General features: G+C 41.3%; 1 protein-coding gene and 1 long non-coding RNA gene across 42 annotated transcripts in view; one reads left to right on the forward strand and one right to left on the reverse strand.

Annotated features, from left to right (window-relative positions):
• Positions 1-26353, reverse strand: part of SMARCA2 (SWI/SNF related BAF chromatin remodeling complex subunit ATPase 2) — a 189352-nt gene that overhangs the window by 85540 nt on the left and 77459 nt on the right. For 39 of the 41 annotated variants that reach the window (XM_081502976.1, XM_081502968.1, XM_081502889.1 and 36 more), the window contains 4 exons: positions 9604-9711; positions 8458-8544; positions 4836-4882; positions 2387-2553 (listed from right to left, as the gene is read on the reverse strand). In XM_081502976.1, coding sequence (XP_081359102.1) covers positions 2387-2553; positions 4836-4882; positions 8458-8544; positions 9604-9711 — 409 coding nt within the window. Of the gene's footprint in view, positions 1-2386; positions 2590-4835; positions 4883-8437; positions 8545-9603; positions 9712-26353 lie in introns of all 41 variants that reach the window. The other 2 variants (XM_081502881.1, XM_081502786.1) reach the window with 1 other exon arrangement.
• Positions 23621-26353, forward strand: part of LOC145511268 (uncharacterized) — a 106238-nt gene continuing 103505 nt past the window's right edge. Inside the window, exon 1 of the long non-coding RNA XR_014057717.1 lies at positions 23621-24696. This is a non-coding gene — a long non-coding RNA (uncharacterized LOC145511268). The remainder of the gene's footprint in view (positions 24697-26353) is intronic.

A 26353-nucleotide genomic window follows, 5' to 3' on the forward strand; every position in this document is an offset into this window, starting at 1 on the left:
ATCAAATTGAACAATGAAAATCCAAAGTCATTTTAACAATTGGGTTAAGGGGATGTGGTTGGAGGGTGGTACAGTTGGAAGTGGGTATACTAATTTATCCATGTGTATGTTGATTGTTTGCCTATGAATTCTAACTCTGAAACAAATAGCTGTTGCTTCTTTCAGCTAGAAGTCCATGAAGCCTTCTGAATGCCATCTGTAACACTTAATGAACTTGCTTGCTTCTTTCCTCCAACCTACTCTTTGCTAGCAGGATCAGTGAGTGGCTCGTTCTCTTGAAATGGTCTGGTCATTTTCAATTAATTAAAAATTGCTGAATAAGTTCAAAATCATTCTTAAAAATATTGTCTCTAGGAAAACAACCTGCATTTTCAGAGATGATCTACTGGATCTACTAAAACTGATTCTAAACTAATGTGCAATCAGAGAGATCAAAGTTACAATTTGGTTTTACCATCTGCCTCATGTGTAAACTTCGGCAAGTTAACTCATATCTCTAAATCTCTGTTTTCTCATCTGTTAAATGGGGATTGTGTTTATACCTTGTTTGCTGAGAAAATCAAATAAATTATGCACAGGAAGTACTTTGCCTGGTATCCCACATGTACTGATAGTAGGCATTCCATAAACATTAGCTTTTCTGACTATTATGATTGATAAAAATAAGGGCAGCAACCAACAGACAATTAAAGATACTCTCTCAAGCTGGCAAGGACACATGAGAAAGATTTGTTTCAAGGAAGTCACTTCTTGCCAGTTTTCCAGACTCAAATATTCCAAGGCCACAGTCCTCAGGGATCTGAGATTCCAGTCAAAATGCCACAAAGCAGTAAACAATAGTTCTGCAGGACATCTGTGATGGACTGTCAATTCAGGGAAAACAGAGCTGGTAGCCTCTCACCTGAGCAGCAGTGAAGGCGGGCTTGCCTTTCAAAGGAAGAATGCTGACTGAGGGCTGCACTTACCCCTCAAAAGAGAGGGAGGAAGGAACAGGTTGAGCCTGAGGACAAGACACAAGGCAGATGTGCCTAAAGACAGACTGTGGCTGATAGAGCTGCGTCATGAATTCAGAATCGACGCTTACTTAACCATTCATCTGTTTTCAGTGACTTCAAGGAGAGGGAACTGTGTTAGTAACTCAGTCGTGTCCAACTCTTTGCGACCCCATGGACTGTAGCCCACCAGACTCCTCCGTCCATGGAACTCTCTAGGCAAGAGCACTGGAGTGGGTGGCCATGCCCTCCTCCAGGGGATCTTCCTGACCCAGGGATTGAACCTGGTCTGCTGCTTTACAGGCAGATTCTTTACCATCTGAACCACCATGGAAGTAAAGTTCTTTAAAAAATCAAGTTTGTCAGAGGGTACAATTAATTTAAGAGTTAACAGTGCCCTAATAGGTATACACCATATAGAGAATTCACTTAAAAATTCAAGTAAGAGAAAATATGGCAGGTCCGAGGTTGGTATATATCCAGTTGTATCCAGTTCATAGCAAGAGGGTGAAAACATGTTGGATTGAAAATAAAACATCTTTTAATGGAACATAAACTTTAAATTTCCCACTTGACAATAACTTGAATGTTACGTTAGATAAAAATCGGTACTAGAAACACCATGCAGGAATTCAACACCATCCAGGCTGTAAACCAGCTCCTATTCACCACTCTTGGAAAATGTCACCCCCTGCCATAGTAAGAACATTTAGGTATCCCTAATCTCTGAAATACTAGGGCTGCCATCCAAGTCGTACAACAATTTAGGAAGTATCTCTAAATTTATATTTTCTTCCATTCATATTTTTTGACTAATTTTTTAAGGACATGGCATTTAAATGTCACTCTAAAAATCAGGCAAATATTCTGCATAGTTCACAAAATCCAGCAAACAATGAAGCCATGTCTCTTAGGGTAGCATGTATATGCTTCTATTTAGAAAATGAGAAAAGTTTTAATGATAGATATAATCTTATGTGGATTATTACACTGTTACTGAAGAAGGGAATCATAACTTTTATCCCTTTAAAATATGCCTTCACAGTAAAACCTAGAGGTTTATCAAAATATTCTATATGGGGGGGGGGTTGCATAGAGAATAGACAAGCCCAAAGGCAAGAAGAGTTTTTTAATTTTAGTTTAGTTTAATTGTGGTACTTATAAATTATTTTAAGTCACTTGCATTGGCTTGAATGTAGGAAAAACATCTGTGCAAAGATTTCAGCTTATTTTAGGCTGGAGGATATAAAAACTGCTATCTAGAGAAGCTGGACCTCACCCTGCTAATTATTCAACAATTTTAGCCCTGCTTTTGACTGAGGTTGGATCTAAGTTGCCGGTATCCCTGTACTCTGAACAGCGTGGCTGTGGAGCCTAATTCCTTACACACTCACCATCAAGGCGCAGGTAAAGGAAGTTCCGAAAAGCAAAGTAATCCTCCATGATGGTCATGAGGGACGTCATCTGGCAGAAAAGCAGCACGCGGTGGTTAGTCGCTCTCAATTTTGGCAGAATACGATCAAGTAGCTCAAACTTTCCTGAGGCCCGATACAGCTCAGCCCTGAACCCAAAAATGCAAAACAAGAAGACAGTATTACTGCTGTCTTCTTGAAGGATCCAGTAGAGCTTTGCTTTTCATACAGTGCCTTGTGCATAGTCAACATTCACTAAATAACTACAGAATGAATGAATGGATGAGTACATAGCCACTCCAAAGCAGTGGAGAGTATTTCATGGAAAAATAGAACACATTTGTAGAAAACCCATAAAGAGTACATTATATAATGTAGGTATGATGACAGATTCTAGAAAGAAAAGGAAACCTTCTCATGCTCTTTATAGTTTCATTCTCTGTCTCAACTCTCTTTCTTTCTCTCTGTCCCGCCTACACATACATACATGTATATTATGTCATTTCCTTAAATCTCTACTTATTAAATTCATAAAACAACTAATTTAGGGCATTGCAATTCACTGAAATACTTACTGAGCACCTACTGTGTGCTAAGCACACTACTGAGCATGTGCATAAGCAAAATGGAATCTCTGCTTTCCAAATGGGTAATTAATGACTTACAAACGATAAGTACTAAAAAGAAAAACAGATACCTTCTTTACATAAGAACAGTGTGTGGCAAATGTCAGCCCTGGACTACTGCCGGTTTTTGTAAATAAAGTTTTACTGGAACATGGCCAGGCTTGCTCATTTATATTTGCCTATGGCTGCTTTCAAGCTACAACGGAAAAGTCGAGGTGGTGCAACTGAGACTTCTGGGACAGCAAAAGTGAAAATTTTGAGATCTGGCCCTTTGCAGAAAATAATTTGCCAGCTTCTGGTTTAGAGTATCAAGGGTGACCCCACTGAAGAAATAACAGTGTAGCCTAAAACCTGAAATAAAGAGCAAAAGGCAGCCAGGTGAAGAAGGGAGTCTCAAGAGTGGAGAGGAAGAGATTCCAGGAAGCGGAAAGAGTATGTGCAAAGGCCCTGAGGAGTAAAAGAGCTTGGAGAGTCTGCGAAATGGAAAAAAATGGTGTGTGTGGCTTATGCGTAGGTCAAGGAGCGGAGGGGGGACACTGGGAGATGAGAGCAGAGATGAAGAGGGTGGGGGGTGTTTAGACAGATCCTGTAGGGCTCTATTAGTTTTAGTTTTAAGTGAAATGGAAAGCCATTGATGGGTTTTCCATTGAGGGGGGCCACGAGAGCTGACATCTTTTTAAAAGATCACCATGTACATTGTGAAGAACGGATTGGGGAGGAGATGGACTCCTGGAAATTCACATAAAAAACAGAAATTCACATTAAAAAAATATGATGGCAGAGTGCTGTCAGACAGAGAAGAACATTAGTGAGCTAAAGTAGAGCTGCTTTCCTCTACAAGAAACTACTTACTCTCCTCTTTTATCAACAGGGGTGTGTTACATTATTAAAACTTAGTTGTAGGGGGATACTGTTGGGAAAGCTCACCAGTGTATATGCATTCTGGTCTATAATATTGAAATGTAACACTGGTAGTGATTTTATGACACAGAGAACAGATAGATTTTTCAAGTGCAGGTCTTCTCGACATCCATTCCCTGCTCTGAGAACTGTCCTTCAAACACCCGCTGAGGCCATGTTTTCAATACACAGCCTGGCCACCCTGACAGCAGCAGTAGTGTACCCAGCATCAGGAGAGGAGAGCCTGGTGGTAATGGTTCTGCATGGCTTCCAATTCCTGGTTCTTGGTCCACTGACACAGTCTGCCCTTGGGATCAAAGAATGACCCCTTTATCTTAATAAGAAAATCTCCCTGGTGCCGAACAAGCAAAACAGAGGCTTTCTATTGATGCAAGGTACTTTTTCGTTATTGTCGCAGGCATGTGTCTCTTCAAGGTCCAAATGAAAAATATTTCTTATACAGACCATACTCTAGCAAATGACTGCAAAGTTGTACATGTTTATAGCAGATGAGATATCTTCCTCTCATGCACATTAATGTTAAATATTGACTTGAGATCGCATATGTTAAATTCTCTTTGAGCTCAAGCTACACTATTGGTTATAAGTAACAACCCTCTGAAGCTCTGACGTTTTTAGAATACTAGGACACTGTTAAGTCTATTAAAGGAGATCTATGTCCTCTGAATAGCCACTTGCTCAAGGCATGTAGTAATTTATGCCAGTAAAGTAAAAGAGAATGCTGATATCGTTCTGGTTAACAACTTCTGTACCCTCTGCTGAAGAGAGGAGGGTTGCTGAGGAGGCTGGCAGTAATGTATTTGTGTGACAGGAAACACTAGAGAGAAAAGTTTAGGTAGGACCAACAAACCATTTTTTGGAAGAGAAAAAAAATTAGGATTTACCCATTGATGACCCCATTTGAATAGCCCAGGTGTTCAGCAAAGGATTCCTTTAAAAGAGAGAGAAGAAAAAGGATTTTTAAAAACAGATCTGTAATTACTGACATAATAATTATTCTATTAGTGAGGTCATCCTATTTCTAGAATGCAATTAAACAAAATAATAAGTAAGAAAATACTCTTTATGGAAAGAACCAGGAACTCAAAGCCTTTGAATTCAGACTATAGCTTTGACAGAAACATATCCTGTAAGTTTCAGCAAGGCTCTAGACTCTCATACTGAGATGACAGGGTTAGTTCACTCATCAGTGATTAAATGTTCACTGGCCCAGGGCTGTAGTAGGCAGGTACTGGGGATCCAGAAAAAAAGGAAGTAAAGGAAGTATCTACCCCTCAAGGAGCTTAGAGTCTAGATAAGAGGAAGAGCTTAATATAAGCAAATCAGGATTAATACACACACATCAATATACTGTGGAAATGTTCAGCAGTAAAAGTCATGATGATGACGTATGTACTAAGTATATAGATCTTAGTTTAATACAGATGTAACATCCCTTCCACGCTGTGCTTTTCTGCATTATAAATAAGGCCCTAAATGTACACCACCCCTCAGGTAACTGGCATCTACTTCTAAAATACAGAACTTAACTACATATTTCCCTCCTCACTGATTCTGTGGAAGAAATAAATAGCTGTTCCCCATGTGATTTTCATATCCCTACTTGATGGAAGGGGAGGCCATCTGTGGGGAGGAAAGCACGTCACACCTTCACTTAACCACCAGCTGTCTCCCTTCTCTGCTTTCCTTCCCTCCTGGATCACCAAAGCTTTCCTCCAAGGGGACCAGATCTTTCCCTCTGGGCTCCACTCCCAAACATGCTCATCATTTACAGTGGGCCCCGGCCCCTTCGGATGCTGCCCTGCTGGCAAAATGAACGCTGATGGATCACAGCCCAAAACCCTACCCTGACTCCAAGAATCATGCCTTTCCTCCCTACAGGTGGCCAGTTTTGACTCGATTTTTTAGGTTCCATCTGTTTCCATCTGCATGTATCAGTGGATGGTGATATGGCCAGGTATCAGCAGCATTTTAAAAACTCTGTTTTCATTTCTCTGGTTTAAAGATCCCCAGCCCAATCGGGAGACTGGGTTTCAACTATCAGGTGGTATGAACAAAGGACGTGTAAGCAAACAAAATGAAGACAAAAACAAAGTGCACACACCATCTCTGGTTCACAAGTGTGATATCTTCGCCAGTCACTGCGGGTCTTGTTTCCAGGAATATACTCCTGAAAGTTTTCATGTTAAAAAAATTGCAAATCAAAGTCTGTCTTTCTATGGACTGCTACTTAAAATGTAAACAGGCAGGGAAAGGAGGGCAGGTTACTTAAGCTTAGCTTCTCTGATCCTGCTCCCCACTTCTCAGATGCTCCAAACAGAAGCTTGGGGGTAGAAGGCATAACCCCCAACCCTTCCTGACATGACCCAGTGTGTTTCAAAGGTGCATTTTGGTATGACAAATGAAGTAAGACTGACACTTAATTTTCATAAGTCTGAAGTCCTCAAATCCTTATTCAATCCTGAATATTCATTTTAAGGACTGATATGAGGCAGAAGCTCCAATACTTTGGCCACCTGATACAAAGAACTGACTCATTGGGAAAGACCCTGATGCTGGGAAAGATTGAAGGCAAGAGAAGGGGACGACAGAGGATGAGATAGTTGGATGGCATCACCGACTCAATGGACATGAGTTTGAGCAAGCTCTGGGAGATGGTGAAGGACAGGGAAGCCTGGTGTTTTGCAGTCCATGGGATCTCAAAGAGTCAGACACGACTGAGCAACTGAACAACAACAAATCCTCTATATTTTTGCTGAATATCTAAAAACTGTTTTTAAGAAAATATAAGATGGTGGGTGACAGGTCAACCTGATATGATCCCAATCATTTTCACCATTAGACCTTTCTTTAGCTCCCCCAACCCAACATGGGTTTCCCTGGTGGCTCAGTGGTAAAGAATCCACCTATAATGCAGGAGCCACAGGAGACATGGGTTTAATCCCTGGGTTGGGAAGATCCCCTGGAGGAGGGCATAGCAACCCACTCCAGTGTTCTTGCCTAGAGAATTCCCATGGACAGAGGAGCCTGGTGGGCTACCGTCCTTAGGGTCACAGAGAGGCAGACACAACTGAAGCGACTGAGCCCGCATGCAAGCAACCCAACAAGCAACCCCCACTAATACATTGATACCTTATGGCCTGTTTATCACATTACTGGTTTACCAGACACTTCGTATGTTCTTTAGTTTAAACATTTATCCTTCTGCCAGCCCTGTCATCTAACACCATCTGATGACAAGTCAAATACACTATAGCCTGGAGATGCTAAGTGACTTACACCAGGTTTTTACAGAGGGAAAAGTGGTCTGGGGTATGGACTCATCACCACACCATGGACTCTCCTACCAAGTGTCTACGTAGGCTTGTTGGTGGGACCTTGCCCTCCTTCCTCCCTACAGTTGTTGCCATTGTCATTTTACTTAAACCAAGGCCTTTTTACTCTACAAAAGGCCTGTCCCTAAAGCAACAGCAGTGTCGGGAGTTAATTTTAATTTCATCCTACAGTTGGGACAGGACTCCAGGATATGGACAGAGGTGCAATACATACTCTTACCTAAGAAGTGTGATTACCAAAAACAAGGAAGAAAAAAAAAAAGAATCTTCAAAGTCAAGAACATTTCAGTCTCATTCCCAGGAATATGCTTCTGATAGTTAAATTTCTAGAACCTTCTATTTATTTATTTGTTAATAAACCAGTGAAAATATGGAGCCTGAAGGGTCCTGCCCCCCGCCTCCTGCTCCTCTAGTAGTGGAAAGGAAGCAGCCAGTTGGTAGTAACTGCTTCCAGGACCGTACACATCCAAGGCAACGCTGAAAAGTGGAGGCTACAATTTTGACTCCTTTTCCTTCCTGCTCAAGTCAATGGCTCCTACTGGGGTGAAATTTTCAATTTAGGAAACTCATTCACATGTAGCAAACAGGGCAGAAAATGTCTTCTCCCCTGAAAATAGCTTCCTAGAGACCAGAGCATCAGGATAAAAAAACCTGGATTTACACTGTCATGAAAGAAGCCAGAAAGGAAAAATACAAATCTAAGAAACAGAAGAAACAGTCTAAAGTCAGTGATTTTCACAGAGCAAATATTTCAGGAACATCTTTTCCTTCAACGGATATAAATCCATTCTTTTAGTATTTTTCCACAGCATCCTTCTGAGGAAGCTGGATGTATCAGTCATTATCTTCCATGTCAGAGCACCTACCACAATGAGGCAATTCACAGTACTTACCCGAACCCACATAATGAGCCCTGGTTTACAGCATTTTCTCACCACTTCGAACTCCTGCCTATAAAATTCCAGATGCCCAAGTGTCTGGTGCCAATGAGAATCCATAACCAGAAACCTAATGTCTGTTAATTCTGCTTATCAAGCTACCAGACCACGTAGTTTCAACTTCCACATGTTTTAACCTTGCTTTATTTTTTTATTGTAAATTTTTCTTCAATGTAGTATTAATAGAAACTGAACAATTAGGATCAGGGTCACAACGGAGAATACAGACTTACCTCAATGTGCTGAAACATATATGGGTGATTGCAGATCTTTCTCAACTGCATGATAGTGTTCATTAGTGTCTTAGCACCTCCTTTCCCCTATGAACAAGCAGAGGAGAGTCAAAATATAAGTTATTAATTGATCAGCTATTTCCCATTTTTAAAAAGTAGGTTTCTATAGAAAGAGCAAAGAGCCATAGGTCTTCTCGGCAACCTACACTTCCTACTGTCCAAAGTTCCTGTTACTATTACACAGTCATTTCTGAATTAGATAGATCATCTTCCATGTGAGTTGTCTGAGAGGAGGGAATTATGTCCAGTGGATGGCTTTGAAAAATGACTGTCCATCCTGTAGGATTCTGGGAAGACAGAAGCATGGCACAGATGCCCAGGGATGAAACTGGCTTTTATTTATTTATTTATTTAACAGCGACCTTCTAGGTTTGTTTTATTTTATTTTTTTGTTAATTTATTTATTTTAGTTGGGGGCTAATTACTTTACAATATTGTAGTGGTTTTTGCCATACATTGACATGAGTCAGCCATGGGTTTACATGTGTTCCCCATCCTGAACCCCCCTCCCACCTCCTTACCCATCCCATCCCTCTGGGTCATCCCATTGCACCAGCCCTGAGCACTTGTCTCATGCATCGAACCTGGACTGGCGATCTGTTTCACATATGATAATATACATGTTTCAGTGCTATTCTCTCAGATCGTCCCACCCTCGCCCTCTCCCACAGAGTCCATAAGACTGTTCTATGCATCTGTGTCTCTTTTTCTGTCTCACATATAGGGTTATCGTTACCATCTTTCAACTTCCATATATATGCATTAGTATACTGTATTGGTGTTTTTCTTTCTAAAATGCTAGCCTACCCTTAGGCAGATATATTGTGTGCAGACTGACACAAACAGAGCTAACTGTTTTGGTGATATGAACACCAAGATGGTGTTCATTTCTAACTGCTCCAATACAGTTTGCTGGTAAAAGGCCAAGGGATTTCCTTTGGCAGCAACAATAATACCTCCCCAAAAGGCCCTGTAATTTGAATGACAAATCAGCAGTCATGGGGATATTTCCTGGGAGTGTCCAGTGGCACAGCACTAAGAAGAAATATGACGGCTCCTTGAGTTGCGTCGCCTTCCACAACGTACCTTCTTATCTTTCTCTGAACCATCTGTGAGGAGGATCCCTTTGGCTTGCATGTGGCGATACAGAATCTTTTGCAGAGCTGACATGTCACACTTGATCACATATTCAACCTGAGGAGAGAAGAACAGTACACAGGTTAAGAGCAGGAGAGAGAAGGTGCCTGTTCTGAGAAGATGGTTGAGACATGGCTGCTGGTGGCCTTCCTGGAATCATGAAGGTATCTCTTTCTGCTTCTTGGATTCATGCAGGTTGGGGGGCGGGGGGCGTGATGGAGGAGCCCACAGTCATCACTGCTCAAGGTACCATTATACAGAAGGGACTCGCAAAAGGTGGTATGTCACTCAGGCCCAGGTCATGTTTCCTGAGATTTCTTGACTTGTTCCACGTTTGAGAGAGAGAGGCTGGCAAACTGTTCAAGTTCAAATATATTCAATGCAGAGTGTGTGTGTGTGTGTGTGTGTGTGTGTGTGTGTGTATGTATATGTATATGTATATGTATATGTATATGTATATGTATATGTATATGTATATGGCTTCCCTGGTGGCTCAGACGGTAAAGAGTCCACCTGCAGTGTGGGAGACCTGGGTTTGATCCCTGGGTTGGGAAGATCCCCTGGAGAAGGAAATGGCAACCCAATCCTGTATTCTTGCCTGGAGAATTTTGTGGACAGACGAGCCTGGCGGGCCGCAGTCCATGGGGTTGCAAAGAGTCAGGCACGACTGAGTGACTAACTTTCACTTTCACATATATATGCATTTCCTCTGCTTCCCAACTATACCCTGTTTCATACAAACAGAACAGTTTTAGGAAAACCAGTACCCAGCCAATATCCTCCGATTTCTTTTTTTTTTGAAAATATCTTTTTAAATGATCCTGTGTGGCTAGGTTCCCTCAATTCTGATCCTAAAAGGAGATTCATAAGTGCCTAGGTAATTACCCTCTGCTTTTGAAGGATGAGAGGACACTACCTAGTGAGGACAGTGGGCAAAGGAGAGGAGTGAATCCACAGTTAAACGCAACTTTATGACCATCTTCTTTAGAGGCAAGGCCTTGTGTGCTTCCACTTGAAACAACGGAAAAATCCAGTTTTAAACTGTGAAAGAGAATTCACGTGCTGGTGTTTTCGCACACACCTGCAATACTTCGCACACACTCCTAATGCACGCAGTCTACCTTGATTATTTCCTATTATTATTTTTCTTTATTAAAAAAAATCCCCAGAATACAAATGTGTAATTTTCATAATAAACATCAGATTAATGCCTAGAAATCTGCAGAATGTGATTAAAAGTAAATCAGCAAGCTGCCTAATGTTTAACAAACTGATTAAAAATGATCAGGTTATTTTCAGCTCTGAGGACCAGAGTGAGGAGGTCACAGATGAAGAGAAGTTGAATATTCATTTGACTGTTGCTTTAGAAGGGGTCTATCAGGCCAGTTGGAACTGCAATTAATAGCATTTTGCCACTTGTTTTGATGCACCAAATCAGATTAGAGAAAGATGAGCTCTTTTGCAGAAAAGTAAAGAAAAACAAGTGACCTGCCATAAACTTACTTTAGTTTTTAATGATCTTCTTGGCCAGAGAAGAAGAACATCTTCAAGTTTTAATAAATAAGGATGCACTTAATATGGGTTTTGTGTTTTAGACTTGATCGTGGCCTGTTTTAAAGTACTTTGACTTTTTCAAGTGCTGTTAACTCTCCATGTAACTTGATCATGGTGAAGAAAAATATTAAACAACTTCAGACTCTGGCAAACATAATGATAAAAATGACACTGAGGGCTAATATTATTGAGCTCTTTCTATGGACCAGGCCCTGTGCAAAGGTGCTTGGTGTGCCTTCTTCTATTTTACCATATAAGAGCTGTAGGACAGAGTTAAATTTAGTGGTGTTTGCATTTTACAGATAAGGAACTTGAGCATCAGAAATGTTAGGTGACTGGGTTGAAATGATGCAGCTATTCAATGATCCAGTTAGGATCGAACCAGACTGCACTTTCTTAAGCTCTACGCTAAACATAACCAAGAAGACTTTCAGGCTCCCTAGTTCTGCCCTGATGTTCATCTTCACCTGGGCCTCACTGCCAGCCAGCTTGTGCATACCCTCCTGAAAGTGGAAAGGACTGCTGAGGCAAGCTTTAAGTGTACTAGGAGATGGCAGATCCAAAATGAGGGACTGGGACCCTCAACCTCCTCCTCATCAGTTAGCTGCTGCCAAGAGCTGGATGGGAGGGAGTATGGGAATGAGGCATGCGTGATGATGCCATGCAGACAGGGAGGCCAGACAACCCCACAAGGGCCAAGTCAGCAGAGAAGGGAGCTCATCCCTAGGACCTGACGGCTCCTGTAGAAAGGGGACCTCCCATCAACCCTCCTTCCTCCACCACTAGGGGATCACAGACGCTGGTGTGATACACATCATCAAAATCACCATCCTAAGTTTCACAACTGTATTTTACGTTTGCTCCTCGTAACTTCCCCAACAAGGCCAAGCTATTTTGTCTTTGTATCTTCCTATAGTCTTAGGGCTATCTTTCTAAATCTTACTCTTCCTGAGGGCTCTTTGTAAGGTCTTCCCTGATCACCACACCTATCAGTCAATCTTCCTTTTTATTTCTCACAAACAAGTGTTTATTAAGCTTTTTTGATGGCAATCCCTTACCAAGAATACATATTAAAGTACCTCTTCTGAATACATGCCCATATATTTATGAATTACATGCCCTTATATTTATTTATGAGTCATATGCATGCACTAATATTAATGTCTGAAAACACAAGTTAAGTTTTAGGACATGGGTCGATATTAGGCACTTGTTTTACATCTACATTTCAAGGGGCCAAGGTGATGACATCGGATTTTTTAGCCAGTTACACCCTGATCCACAGGGATTCTCACTGACTGACTTTCCTTCTATGGCAAGGACCTTTCCTCCTTATGGGCTTCCCAGGTGGCGTTAGTGGTAAAAGAACTCGCCTGCCAATACAGGAAACACAAGAGATGAGGGTTCGATCCCTAGGTGGGGAAGATCCCCTGGAGGAGGAAATGGCAACCCACTCCAGTATTCTTGCCTGAACAATCCCATGGACAGAGGAGCCTGGCAGACCACAATCCATAGGGTAGCAAAGAGCCAGACACAACTGCAGTGATTTAGCACACATGCACCCTGATCACTCTGTAATGGGGCTGGTGAGAATTCACACTAGGAGCAGGAGAGGTGGCAGGTCTGCACTTTTCCCATTGTCCACCTCCCCTTACATTATTTCTCTTGTTTTCAACCTGTGATCCTGGGCAGAATCTTTTAAAAATCTGTCATCCATCCTGAGAGTCAGGGGTGTTACAGTTTAGTTAAAATGAGATCATCCTAAAATTCTTTTATCTGGATATGGGGAAACCCACAATGCTCACAACAGGCAGAAAGCAAAAGAACCCAACTGTGAGGGTGGATGGATGACCGATGTCCCAGGTGGGGGTGCTCCCCCTCATGCTCTCCATCCCCGGGATAACTGACACAGTCTAGGCCAGTTACCTGATGGACTCTGTGACATAGGCATATATACCATATGGGTACCAGTGTCTGTCTGTATGCTAAATCAAAAAAACGTAATTTTTTTTTTAATTTTTAGGAGAAAAATTAATATAAATAGAAGCTCTAAAATCTTCCTTCCATACCCCAGTGGACTACTAGTAAGCACTCCACACATACATACACATACATACACCCATGTATGCTCTGGAGACCCCTGTCCTAAAGCACTTGAACGCCTGGATCTCTCAACCTGACGGGGTGGGTGATGCTGCCTTTCATTGTCATGCCATCGTTCAGCGACATCGCACGCCATGCCTCCAATTTCTGGTAAAGCTCCTGCACCTCCCACCCCCGTCCAAGTGCTGTGCAGTGCACAGAGCAAGCCGTCAGAGCCATGCATCCAGAAAAGGGCAGACTGACAGTGATGAGGCGAGGGAAGCCTTTGTAAGAATCACACCATCTCAAATGCTGTTGGGTCTGAGTCATCTCCAAAAACCTTGACGGCCCCTGATTAGAGCATGAATTTGAAAGTTCCTCAAAATGGGCTGATGCTGAAGGAAATAAAATCTATATATGACTCTATAATAAGGATGATTCTCCCAACAGGTTAGGCTTATGAAGGCCACTGGGACTATTATTTTCGAAGGATATGTAAAACTGGGGTGCCAACCTCATGGACATGACAATTATCTCCTAAGACTCATTATGCTGGTAAATGATCAAACAGATCCCTTCAAGGAGCCAAATCAGGTGGTTACAGTGGCCCAGACCCTCCTCCTATATAAATAAGCCTGGAAAAGCTTTCAACCTGTATTCATAGTTTCTCCCTAAACACTATTCCTCACATATAATTTCCCTTCCTAAAGGATGTATTATCAGAACAGGAAACCCAGACTACTGTGTGTGATACATTATCACTTTGTGTATTGAGATTTCCAAACAATAATATTAAATTTATTAAAGTCCCGGGTTCTGAGATCTACGGTATGAAACCATATGGAAGTTTCTTACAAAGTTATGTACACATCTACCATATGACAAAGCCACTCCTACACACTTCCTAATATGAAATGAAAACCTATGCTCACACAAAAGCCTATACACAAATGTTCACAGCAGACAAGCATAACTGTCGAAAACTATAAACCACCCAAATGCCCTCCAATTAAATTGATAAACAAACTCTGGTGCATCTATGTAATAGAATACTATCAGTTAATAAAAATGAACCAGCTACTGATACATCCAACACCTTGGATGTTTCTCAAATTCATTATGCTGAATGAAAAACCAGATGCAGAAGGTCTGATGAGACACATTGTCTGATTCTATTCCTACAACATTCTGGAAAACACGAAGCTATGGGGATGGAGGATGAACCATCGGTTGTAAGAGGCTAAGGGCAAAGCGAGAGCATGACTAAAAAGTGACAGCACTAGGGAATTCTGGGTGGGTGGGTGGTACTGGGAGACAGAATTGTTCTCTATTTTGATTGTGATGCAGTTAACATAACTAGGAGACCCGGGTTCGATCCCTGGGTTGAGAAGATTCCCTGGAGAAGGAAATGGCAACCCACTCCAGTACTCTTGCCTGGAAAATCCCATGGATGGAGGAGCCTGGAGGGCTACAGTCAATATGGTCGCAAAGAGTCGGACACGACTGAGCGACTTCACTTTAACGTAACTGCATTTGTCAAAACTCAGATCTATATACCAAAGAAGAGTGTATTTTATCACATTTAAATTAAAAAATAAAATGGAAATCTACTTCCATAATTGATTCTTTTTCATAGAAACATTTGAGTGTTGCTTCTATAAAAGATTTAGCCTTTTGCTGTCATCCGCCACAACTCCTTTCTAGATTCTTTACACAGCCTGAGAAAGACATACATGTTTGTGGCTACAAGCAGATGGTGGCAGAAGAAAGATCGTTCCCCCAAAGATAACACTTAGATGGCAGATTTTTCCCAGATCAAAGTCCTAACAAGGTAAAAAGAACAAAGAGTGGACACTGGCCAAACCACATTAACAACAGCTACATACACACACCAAGTGATTAGTTCGACACCTTAAAAGGGTGATGGTAAAATGCCAGGACCAGAGGACACCGAGAAACTTGAAGTGAACAGGAAAGCAGAACCAAAGTCAGTAATAGAAACAGCAGTGCAATAGAGAAAGTAAGGACTCTGGGAGCAGCAGCTGTCATCAGCTGAGCCTTAACACGTGCCAGGCATTGTATTATGAGTACTGCATCCATTTAATCCTCTTCCGTAAAGCAGGTATTATCTATTTTCTAGTTCACTGCTGAGAACACAAAGACCCACTGGTTCAAGTAACATGCCCAAGAGCACCCAGTTAGCAAGAGACAGAGAATGCCATGGGGATCCAGGTCCACTCTAACGGGTAGAGCCCATGATTTCCACTCCACCAAGTTACCTCCAGAAAAAGGTAGGTTATCCATAGATTATACAGACATACCTCGGATATAGCACAGGTTCAGTTCCAGGCCAACACACACAGGGTGCAATAAGGCGAGTCATATGAATTTTTTGGTTTCCTAGTCCACGTAAGTTATGTTTACACCACACTAGAGTCTATTAAGTGGGCAACAGCACTATGTCTAAAAAAACATTGTACATACCCTAATCAAACAATACTTCATATTGTGGAAAATGCTATCCTCTACGCCTTCAGTGAGTCATAACCTTTTTGCAATAGTAACATCAAAGATCACTGATCACAAATTTCCATAACAAATTTAACAATAACAAAAAAGCTTGAAATACTTCAAAAATTACCAAAATTTGTGACACAGGGACATGAAGTTAGCAAACACTGTTGGAAAAATGGTGCCAATAGACTTGCTTGAGGCAGGGTTGCCACAAACCTTCATTTTGTAAAAAATGTAATTTTGCAAAATGCAAACAAGATATATATATATATATATATATATATATGGGTGTTTAATAAACCTCAAATATAACAATTTGGGTATTGAAGAGTATAAGTGTACTTCAGCAGGAAACATGCTCTTCAAATCTAATTTTTTTAAAAAAAATTTATCAATACTCAGGAAGTTTTCTTGTGAAAAGGGCCATGAAATAAATATTTTAGTAAAGTAAGGAATTCCTTTGTGATATAACCAATCATCCCATGATCCTTATGCTGTACAAGTCTGTATTTTAATGAAATGGACTTCCTAAAAACAGGGCAAACTTTCAACTTGAAATTTTTTTTAAATCTATCTATATTAGCCAGTGTTGGAAATTAGTAAACAAGTTTAAGAAGTTTTATGGGATGAATAAATGAGTTCAGTTCAGTCGCTCAGTCGTGTCCGACTCTTTGCGACCCCATGAATCACAGCACGCCAGGCCTCCCTGTCCATCATTAACTCCCTAAGTCCACCCAAACCCATGTCCATCGAGTTGGTGATGCCATCCAACCATCTCATCTTCTGTCATACCCTTCTTCTCCTGCCCTCAATCTTTCCCAGCATCAGGGTCTTTTCCAATGAGTCAGCTCTTCACACCAGGTGGCCAAAGTATTGGAGTTTCAGCTTCAACATCAGTCCTTCCAATGAACACCCAGGACTGATCTCATTTAGGATGGACTGTTTGGATCTCCTTGCAGTCCAAGGGACTCTCAAAGAGTCTTTTCCAACACCACAGTTCAAAAGCTTCAATTCTTCAGGGCTCAGCTTTCTTTATAGTCCAACTCTCACATCCATACAAGACCACTGGAAAAACCATAGCCTTCACTAGACAGACTTTTGTTGGCAAAGTAATATCTCTGCTTTTTAATATGCTATCTAGGTTGGTCATAACTTTCCTTCCAAGGAGTAAGCGTCTTTTAATTTCATGGCTGCACTCACCATCTGCAGTGATCTTGGAGCACAGAAAAATAAAGTCAGCCACTGTTTCCACTGTTTTCCCATCCATCTGCCATGAAGTGATGGGACCGGGTGCCATGATCTTAGTTTTCTGTATGTTGAGCTTTAAACCAACTTTTTTACTCTCCTCTTTCACTTTCATCAAGAGGCTCTTTAGTTCTTCTTCGCTTTCTGCCATAAGGGTGGTGTCATCTGCATATCTGAGGTTATTGATATTTCTCCCAGCAATTGGAGAGAAATTGATTCCAGCTTGTGCTTCCTCCAGCCCAGTATTTCTCATGATGTACTCTGCATATAAGTTAAATAAGCAGGGTGACAATATACAGCCTTGACGCACTCCTTTTCCTATTTGGAACCAGTCTGTTGTTCCATGTCCAGTTCTACCTGTTACTTCCTGACCTGCACACACATTTCTCAAGAGGCAGGTCAGGTGGTCTGGTATTCCCATCTCTTTCAGAATTTACCAGAGTTTATTGTGATTCACACAGTCAAAGGCTTTGGCATAGTCAATGAAGCAGAAATAGATGTTTTTCTGGAACTCTCTTGCTTTTTTGATGAACCAGCAGATGTTGGCAATTTGATCTCTGGTTCCTCTGCCTTTTCTAAAACCAACTTGAACATCTGGAAGCTAACGGTTCACGTATTGCTGAAGTCTGGCTTGGAGAATTGTAAGCATTACTTTACTAGCGTGTGAGATGAGTGCAATTGTGTGGTAGTTTGAGCATTCTTTGGCATTGCCTTTCTTTGGGATTGGAACGAAAACTGACCTTTTCCAGTCCTGTGGCCACTCCTGAGTCTTCCATATTTGCTGGCATATTGAGTGAATCACTTTCACAGTGTCATCTTTTAGGATTTGAAATACTCAACTGGAACTCCATCACCTCCACTAGCTTTGTTCCTAGTGATGCTTCCTAAGGCCCACTTGACTTCACATTCCAGGAAGTCTGGCTCTAGGTGAGTGATCATACCATTGTGATTGTCTGTGTCATGAAGAACTTTTTTGTATAATTCTTTTGTGTATTCTTGCCACCTCTTCTTAATATTTTCTGCTTCTGTTAGGACCCTACCATTTCTGTCCTTTATTGAGCCCATCTTTGCATGGAATATTCCCTTGGTATTTCTGATTTTCTTGAAGACATCTCTAGTCTTTCCCATTCTATTGTTTTCCTCTATTTCTTTGCATTGATCGCTGAGGAAGGCTTTCTTTCTCTCCTTGCTATTCTTTGGAACTCTGCATTCAAATGGGTATATCTTTCCTTTTCTCCTTTGCTTTTTGCTTCCCATCTTTCACAGCTATTTGTAAGTCCTCCTCAGACAGCCATTTTGCTTTTTTGCATTTATTTTTCTTGGGGATGGTCTTGATTCCTGTCTCCTATAAAATGTCACGAGCCTCTATCCATAGTTCATCAGGCATTCTGTCTATCAGATCTAGTCCTTTAAATATATTTCTCACTTCTACTGTATAGTCATAAGAGATTTGATTTAGGTCATACCTGAATGGTCTAGTGGTTTTCTCCACTTTCTTCAATTTCAGTCTGAATTTGGCAATCAGGAGTTCATGATCTGAGCCATAGTCAGCTCCTGGTCTTGTTTTTGCTGACTGTATAGAGCTTCTCCATCTTTGGCTGCAAAGAATATAATCAATGTGATTTTGGTGCTGACCATCTGGTGATGTCCATGTGTAGAGTCGTTTCTTGTGTTGTTGGAAGAGGGTGTTTGCTATTACCAGTGCGTTCTCTTGGCAGAATTCTATTAGCCTTTGCCCTGCTTCATTCTGTACTCCAAGGCCAAATTTGCCTGTTATTCCAGGTGTTTCTTGATTTCCTACTTTTGCATTCCAGTCCCCTATAATGAAAAGGTCATCTTTTTTGGGGTAAGTTCTAGGAGGTCTTGTAGGTCTTCACAGAACCGTTCAACTTCAGCTTCTTCGGCGTTACTGGTCAGGGCATAGACTTGAATTACCATGATATTGAATGGTTTGCCTTGAAAACGAACAGAGATCATTCTGCCGTTTTTGAGATTGCACCCAAGTACTGCATTTCGGACTCTTTTGTTGACTATGAGGGCTATTCCATTTCTTCTAGGGGATTCCTGCCCACAATAGTAGATATAATGGTCATCTGAGTTAAATTCACCCATTCCAGTCCATCTTAGTTCACTGATTCCTAGAATGTCAATGTTCACTCTTGTCATCTCCTGTTTGACCACTTCCAGTTTGCCCTGATTCATGAACCTAACATTTCAGGTTCCTATGCAATATTGGTCTTTACAGGGTCAAACCTTGCTTCTATCACCAGTCCCATTCACAACTGGGTGTTGTTTTTGCTTTGGCTCCATCCCTTCATTCTTTCTGTAGTTATTTCTCCACTAATCTCCAGTAGCATAGTGGACACCTACTGACCTGGGGAGTTCATCTTTCAGTGTCCTATCTTTTTCCCTTTTCATATTGTTCTTGGGGTTCTCAAGGCAAGAATACTGAAATGGTTTGCCATTCCCTTCTCCAATGTACCACATTCTGTCAGACCTCTCCATCATGACCCGTCTGTAAGATCAGATAATTGTCTTTTGTTATATTTGTTGCTTCTAAAGAAACAAAAGGAAGAATGGGGAAAAGTAAAATCTTTAACATTTCATCTCTGTAAGTTCTGGATCTAAGTAACACTCAAGGAAGCTACATGACCACTCTACCCATTCTCCAGCTTATTCAGTAACTAAGGCCCACCTTGAACTGAAAGAGGGTTACCCAAAGATGTCAAGACCATAGGAAGTCAAAGAAATATTGACAGCATTCAATCCCCAAGATGCATTCACTAGGAAAATAAGATATTAAATATTTGGGTTCTCACTACGATAACTGGAGAAGGGAATGGAAAGTTATGACCAACCTAGATAGCATATTAAAAAGCAGAGACATTACTTTGCTAACAAAGGTCTGTCTAGTCAAGGGTATGGTTTTTCCAGTGGTCATGTATGGATGTGAGAGTTGGAGAAGACTCTTGAGAGTCCCATGGACTGCAAGGAGATCCAACCAGTACATCCTAAAGGAGATCAGTCATGGGTGTTCATTGGAAGGACTGATGTTGAAGCTGAAATTCCAATACTTTGGCCACCTCATGAGAAGAGCTGACTCATTGGAAAAGACCCTGATGCTGGGAAGGATTGGGGGCAGGAGAAGAAGGGGATGACAGAGGATGAGATGGTTGGATGGCATCACTGACTCAATGGACATGGGTTTGGGTGGACTCAGGGAGTTGGTGAGGAAATGGAGACCTGGTGTGCTGCAGTTCATGGGGTCACAAAGAGTCGGACATGACTGAGTGACTGGACTGAACTGAAGCGTGGTATTAAGAACAGTGTTAATTATTTTTTTTAATTTTTTTTAATTTTTATTTTTTCTGACTGCTAAAGATAGGGGATTAGGGGATAAAATTCTCTCTTAGTAATCAACTTTGTACAGTATCTTGCCAGCTCCCATTTAAAAATGAATAGGATGAACAAATCTGTCCAAAAAATAAGAGTCATTACACAGAAAAACACAATGATGCAAAACACACATTTCAGAATTGGCTCCTCTAAAGAGAAAAGTAACATCAAACTAGCTCACACAGCAAACAGTGTGCAATGCCAAATAATCTATCTGTAAGAGAATGAAACGCAGAACTCCAGTGTTTGGAACTCCAGTGGTTCCAAAATATGATGAAAAACATATTAAATTAATACCCAAATCCAATCCAAAAATGTAGTGCTATGGGTTCAAAAAGACATCCTAAAACCCTGAAATTCAGTGTCCAAAAACTAATCTGAAAAGTATTTGCTTAAAATGTTCATAGAATCTTACTTAGATGATGTATCTGTAATAAGAACCCTATTTTTCACTTACTATCAGAACAGTGACATCCCAAGCACCCGACATTGAACACATTTCTGGGAAACGTGGCAAGCATTTACTAGACCTTCTGATAAGGATACAAGCCTCAAACTCATAGCCTTACGTGGCTCAAAGCAGAACACTTTTATGGTGCCTACAAGAGTGAACTCAACAAGGTTAGTAAAATTAAAAAAAAATTCTAAAGTTAAAATAGAATGTTAATTCATGTACTGTTAAGTTAATGTAAGTTAAGGCTAAAATGTAATGACAGTGATTTGGTAATTTTCAAAAATCTGTCCCCAAACTTTTGGAAACCAAGATGAAATGTTAAAATTTCCATTCTCTCTCTACACTAAACCCTCCAGCTTCTCTCTAACAACTACAACAAAAACGTCCTTTAAGATATTTTCCAGGGGGAGAGCAGAAGATGGCGGAGGAATAGGACGGGGAGACCACTCTCTCCTCCACAAATTTATCGAAAGAACATCTGAACGCTGACCAAACTTCACAAAACTACTTCTGAAGGCTGGCTGAGGACGTCAGGCTTTCACAAAAACTGCGCATTATCTTCAAAAGAGGTAGGAGAAATTATAAAAGATAAAAAGAGAGACAAAAGAGTTAGGGACGGAGACCCGTCCCGGGGAGGGAGTCGTAAAAGAGGAGGAATTTCCAAGCACCAGGAAACCCTCTCACCGGCGGGTGTGGGGGAGGATTTTTTATCTCGGAGGGCAACGTAACTGGGAGGAAAAAATAAATAAAATCGACAGATTACGTGCCTAAAGCAACTCCCAGCAAAGAACCCCAGACGCTCGCATCATCCGCCACCAGCAAGTGGGGGCTGAACGGAGAGGAGCGGGCGGCATTGCCTAGGGTAAGGACCGGGCCCGAGTGCCCCGAGGGCAATCTGAGGGAGCTAACGTGAGATAGTAACCTAAACTGTGGGACAGCGAGAGAGAGAACTATCCCGCGAAAAGCCCAACTCTAAGGCACTGCCGGCCCGCTCACAGAACAAAGGACTGAGCGATACCAGAGGAGAGCTAGCCGGCTGCGGACCGCGCCATCCCCCGCCGGACACAGCGGGCAGGCGGGGCCCGCCAGAGCCGGAAAGGGGCAAACTCGGCTCCAGAGAGGGCACCCCCTACCAAACTGCAAACAGGCTCCCAGTTTTTTAAGCAAAGACTGCCTGAGATCCCGGAGGGTCGACAGCAGCCGGGAGGGTCGCAGCCAGAGACCAGCTCCCCAGAACCGACACAAAGCACACCGGAGCCGGGCGCGCCCGTAAACCGAGGCGGGGACCAGGGAGGTGATAAGCCGCACCGCCCCAACAGGGGACAGCGCCCTCGCCAAACTCCTGGCCGCCTGGGCAGCTCCGACCGGGAACGGCATAAGCCGCGGGCAAAATCGAGTCTGCGCCTTTGTGGAGTAACCGGGAGCCTGAACCTGAGCGGCTTAGTCCTGGGAAGTGCACGCAGCTCAGGGCCCGCTCCCCGGCCGAGTAACCTGAAGCCTGAGCAGGGTAGACGGGGAAAGCACACACGCCGTGAGCGGGGGCGAACCCAGTGCGGCCGAGACACTGCGAGCTTACCACACACACGCCAGAATTGCAGTGTTCCTTCCTCCCCACAGCACGATTGAACAAGCGAACCTAAAGAGATCACCTCCACCGCTTTGTTGCAGGGCGGAAATTAGATACTGAAGAGATCTTCAAACAGAAGCCAAATAAACAGAGGGAAGTGCTTTGGAAGGGACAGGCCAACAGATTAAGATCCCTGTAGCTAATACCGACTGCATTAAAAAGGACCTACAGATCTTGAAAAGTATAAGCAGGAATAAGGATCTATCTAAAACTGAGCAGATCCCACACTGCTCACAACAGCTCCAGAGAAAGTCCGGGATATATATATTTTTTACTATTATTATTTTTTTTAATTTTTTTAATTTTTTTTTTTTTTTAATTAAAAAAAAATTTTTTTTCTCTTCTTTCCTTTTTCTTCAAGCCCTCTATTACACCTTTAACTTTCATTTTCATAACCCACTATTAACTTGCAAAAAAAAAAAAAAAACCCTATTTTTGAAGCAAACTACATACATATATCTTATACCTTTTGTGTTTTTTTTTTTTTAATGTTTTTTTCCTGTTCTACATTTTTTTACTGTTTCTTTTTTTACTGTTTTACTGTTTTTTTTTCTTTTTACACTGTTCCCTTTTTTCTTTTTTTTTTTTTTTTTAGATTGTAAGTTTTATAAGAGTCTAACCTCTACTCTAGATTTTTAATCTGTGTTTTACATATTTGATATCAACTTTGTACATTTAAGAACCCAATCTTTAGGACCCATTTTTACTCAGGAGTGTGATCACTGGCCTGATCACTCTCTCCCCCTATTGATGCTCTTTCTTCTCCCCCAGGGAACCTCTATCTCCCACCCTCCTCCTTCTCTTCTCAACCCAATTCTGTGAATCTCTGAGGGTGTTCTGGGTACCGGAGAACACTTCAGGAACAGCATACTGCCCAGATCTCTCTCTCCCCTCTTAATTCCTCCCTTTCTACTCATGCTCACCTCTGTTACCTTCCTCCCCCCTCTCTATGTATCTCTGTGAATCACTCTGAGGGTTCCAAACTGTGGAAAGCACAGAGGGAAGTGCTTACTGGCTAGATTGCTCTCTCCACATTTGAATTCCCCTCTTCCCCTCCTGGTCACTACAACCCACCCCCCCCCACCTCATCTCTCCATGTAACTCAGTGAACCTTTCTGGGTATCCCTCACTGTGGAGAATCTTTTCACCATTAACCTAAAAGTTTTATTATTGAGGCTGTATGGAAGGAGAAGTCTTGAGGCTACTGCAAGAATAAGACTGAAAGCCAGGGGAAACATTAATTAATAAGAGACCATCCAATAGCCTCCATAAATTCACTGAAACCAAGCTCCACCCAAGAGATAATAAGTTCCAGAGCAAGACATACCACGCAAATTCTCCAGCAACGCAGGAACATAGACCTGAGCATCAATATACAGGCTGCCCAGAGGCACACCAAATCCATAGACATCTCAAAAATTAATACTGGTCACTCCATTACACTCAAGAGAGCAGAAATCCAGCTCCACCCACCAGAACACCGACACAAGCTCCCCCAACCAGGAAACCTTGACAAGCCACCTGTCCAACCCCAACCGCAGTGAGGAACCTCCACAACAAAGAGGAACTTCATACTACCAGAATACAGAAGGGCCACGCCTAACACAGCAATCTAAACAAGATGAAAAGGCAGAGAAATACTCAGCAAGTAAAGGAAAATGAGAAATGCCCACAAAGCCAAACAAAAGAGGAGGAGATAGGGAATCTATCCGAAAAAGAATTTAGAATAAGGATAATAAAAATGATCCAAAATCTTGAAAGCAAAATGGAGTTACAGATAAATAGCCTGGAGACAAAGATTGAGAAGATGCAAGAAATGTTTATCAAGGACTTAGAAGAAATAAAAAGGAATCAATATAGAATGAATAATGAAATAAAGGAGATAAAAGACACTCTGGAGGGAACCAACAGTAGAATAACGGAGGCAGAAGATAGGATAAGTGAGGTAGAAGATAGAATGATGGAAATAAACGAAGCAGAGAGGAAAAAAGAAAAAAGAATCAAAAGAAATGAGGAAAACCTCCGGGACCTCTGGGACAATATGAAACGCCCCAACATTCGAATCATAGGAGTCCCAGAAGAAGAAGATAAAAGGAAAGGCCATGAAAAAATACTCGAGGAGATAATAGTTGAGAATTTCCCTAAATTGAGGAAAGAAATAGTCACAGAAGTCCAAGAAACCCAGAGAGTTCCAAACAGGATAAACCCAAGGCGAAACACCCCAAGACACATATTAATCAAATTAACAAAGATCAAACACAAAGAACAAATATTAAAAGCAGCAAGGGAAAAACAACAAATAACACACAAGGGGATCCCCATAAGGATAACAGCTGATCTTTCAATAGAAACCCTTCAGGCTAGAAGGGAATGGCAGGACATACTTAAAGTAATGAAAGAGAATAATCTACAACCCAGATTACTGTACCCAGCAAGGATCTCATTCAGATATGAAGGAGAATTCAAAAGCTTTACAGACAAGCAAGAGCTGAGGGAATTCAGCACCACCAAACCAGCTCTCCAGCAAATGCTAAAGGATCTTCTCTAAACAGGAAACACAGAAAGGATGTTTCAACACGAACTCAAAACAACAAAGTAAATGGCAACGGGATCATACTTATCAATAATTACCTTAAATGTAAATGGGTTGAATGCCCCAACCAAAAGGCAAAGGGTTGCTGAATGGATACAAAAACAAGACCCCTATATATGCTGTCTACAAGAGACCCACCTCAAAACTAGGGACACACACAGGCTGAAAGTGAAAGGATGGAAAAACATATTCCATGCAAACGGAGATCAAAAGAAAGCAGGAGTCGCAATACTCATTTCAGATAAAATAGACTTTAAAATAAAGGATGTGAAAAGGGACAAAGAAGGACACTACATAAAGATCAAAGGATCAATTCAAGAAGAAGACGTAACAATCATAAATATATATGCACCCAACATAGGAGCACCACAATATATAAGGCAAATACTAACAAGTATGAAAGGGGAAATTAACAATAACACAATAATAGTGGGAGACTTTAATACTCCACTCACGCATATGGATAGATCAACTAAACAGAAAATTAACAAGGAAACACAAACTTTAAATGATACAATAGACAAATTAGATTTAATTGATATTTACAGGAGTTTCCACCCCAAAACAATCAATTTTACCTTTTTCTCAAGTGCACATGGAACTTTCTCCAGGATAGATCACATCCTGGGCCATAAATCTAGCCTTGGTAAATTCAAAAAAATTGAAATCATCCCAGCCATCTTCTCTGACCACAATGCAGTAAGATTAGACCTCAATTACAGGAAAAAAACTATTAAAAGTTCCAACATATGGAGGCTAAACAACACGCTTCTGAATAACCAACAAATCACAGAAGAAATCAAAAAAGAAATAAAATTATGCATAGAAACGAATGAAAATGAAAACACAACAACCCAAAACCTATGGGACACTGTAAAAGCAATACTAAGGGGAAGGTTCATAGCAATACAGGCGTACCTCAAGAAACAAGAAAAAAATCAAATAAATCAACTAACTCTACACCTAAAGCAACTAGAGAAGGAAGAAATGAAAAACCCCAGGGTCAGTAGAAGGAAAGAAATCTTAAAAATTAGGGCAGAAATAAATGCAAAAGAAACAAAAGAGACCATAGCAAAAATCAACAAAACTAAAAGCTGGTTTTTCGAGAAGATAAACAAAATTGATAAGCCATTAGCCAGACTCATCAAGAAACAAAGGGAGAAGAATCAGATCAACAAAATTAGAAATGAAAATGGAGAGATCACAACAGATTCCACAGAAATACAAAGGATCA

Source organism: Giraffa tippelskirchi, chromosome 1 (genome assembly GCF_054371585.1).
Source record: "Giraffa tippelskirchi isolate mGirTip1 chromosome 1, T2T-mGirTip1v1.2.pri, whole genome shotgun sequence".
Taxonomy (NCBI): Eukaryota; Metazoa; Chordata; class Mammalia; order Artiodactyla; family Giraffidae; genus Giraffa; species Giraffa tippelskirchi.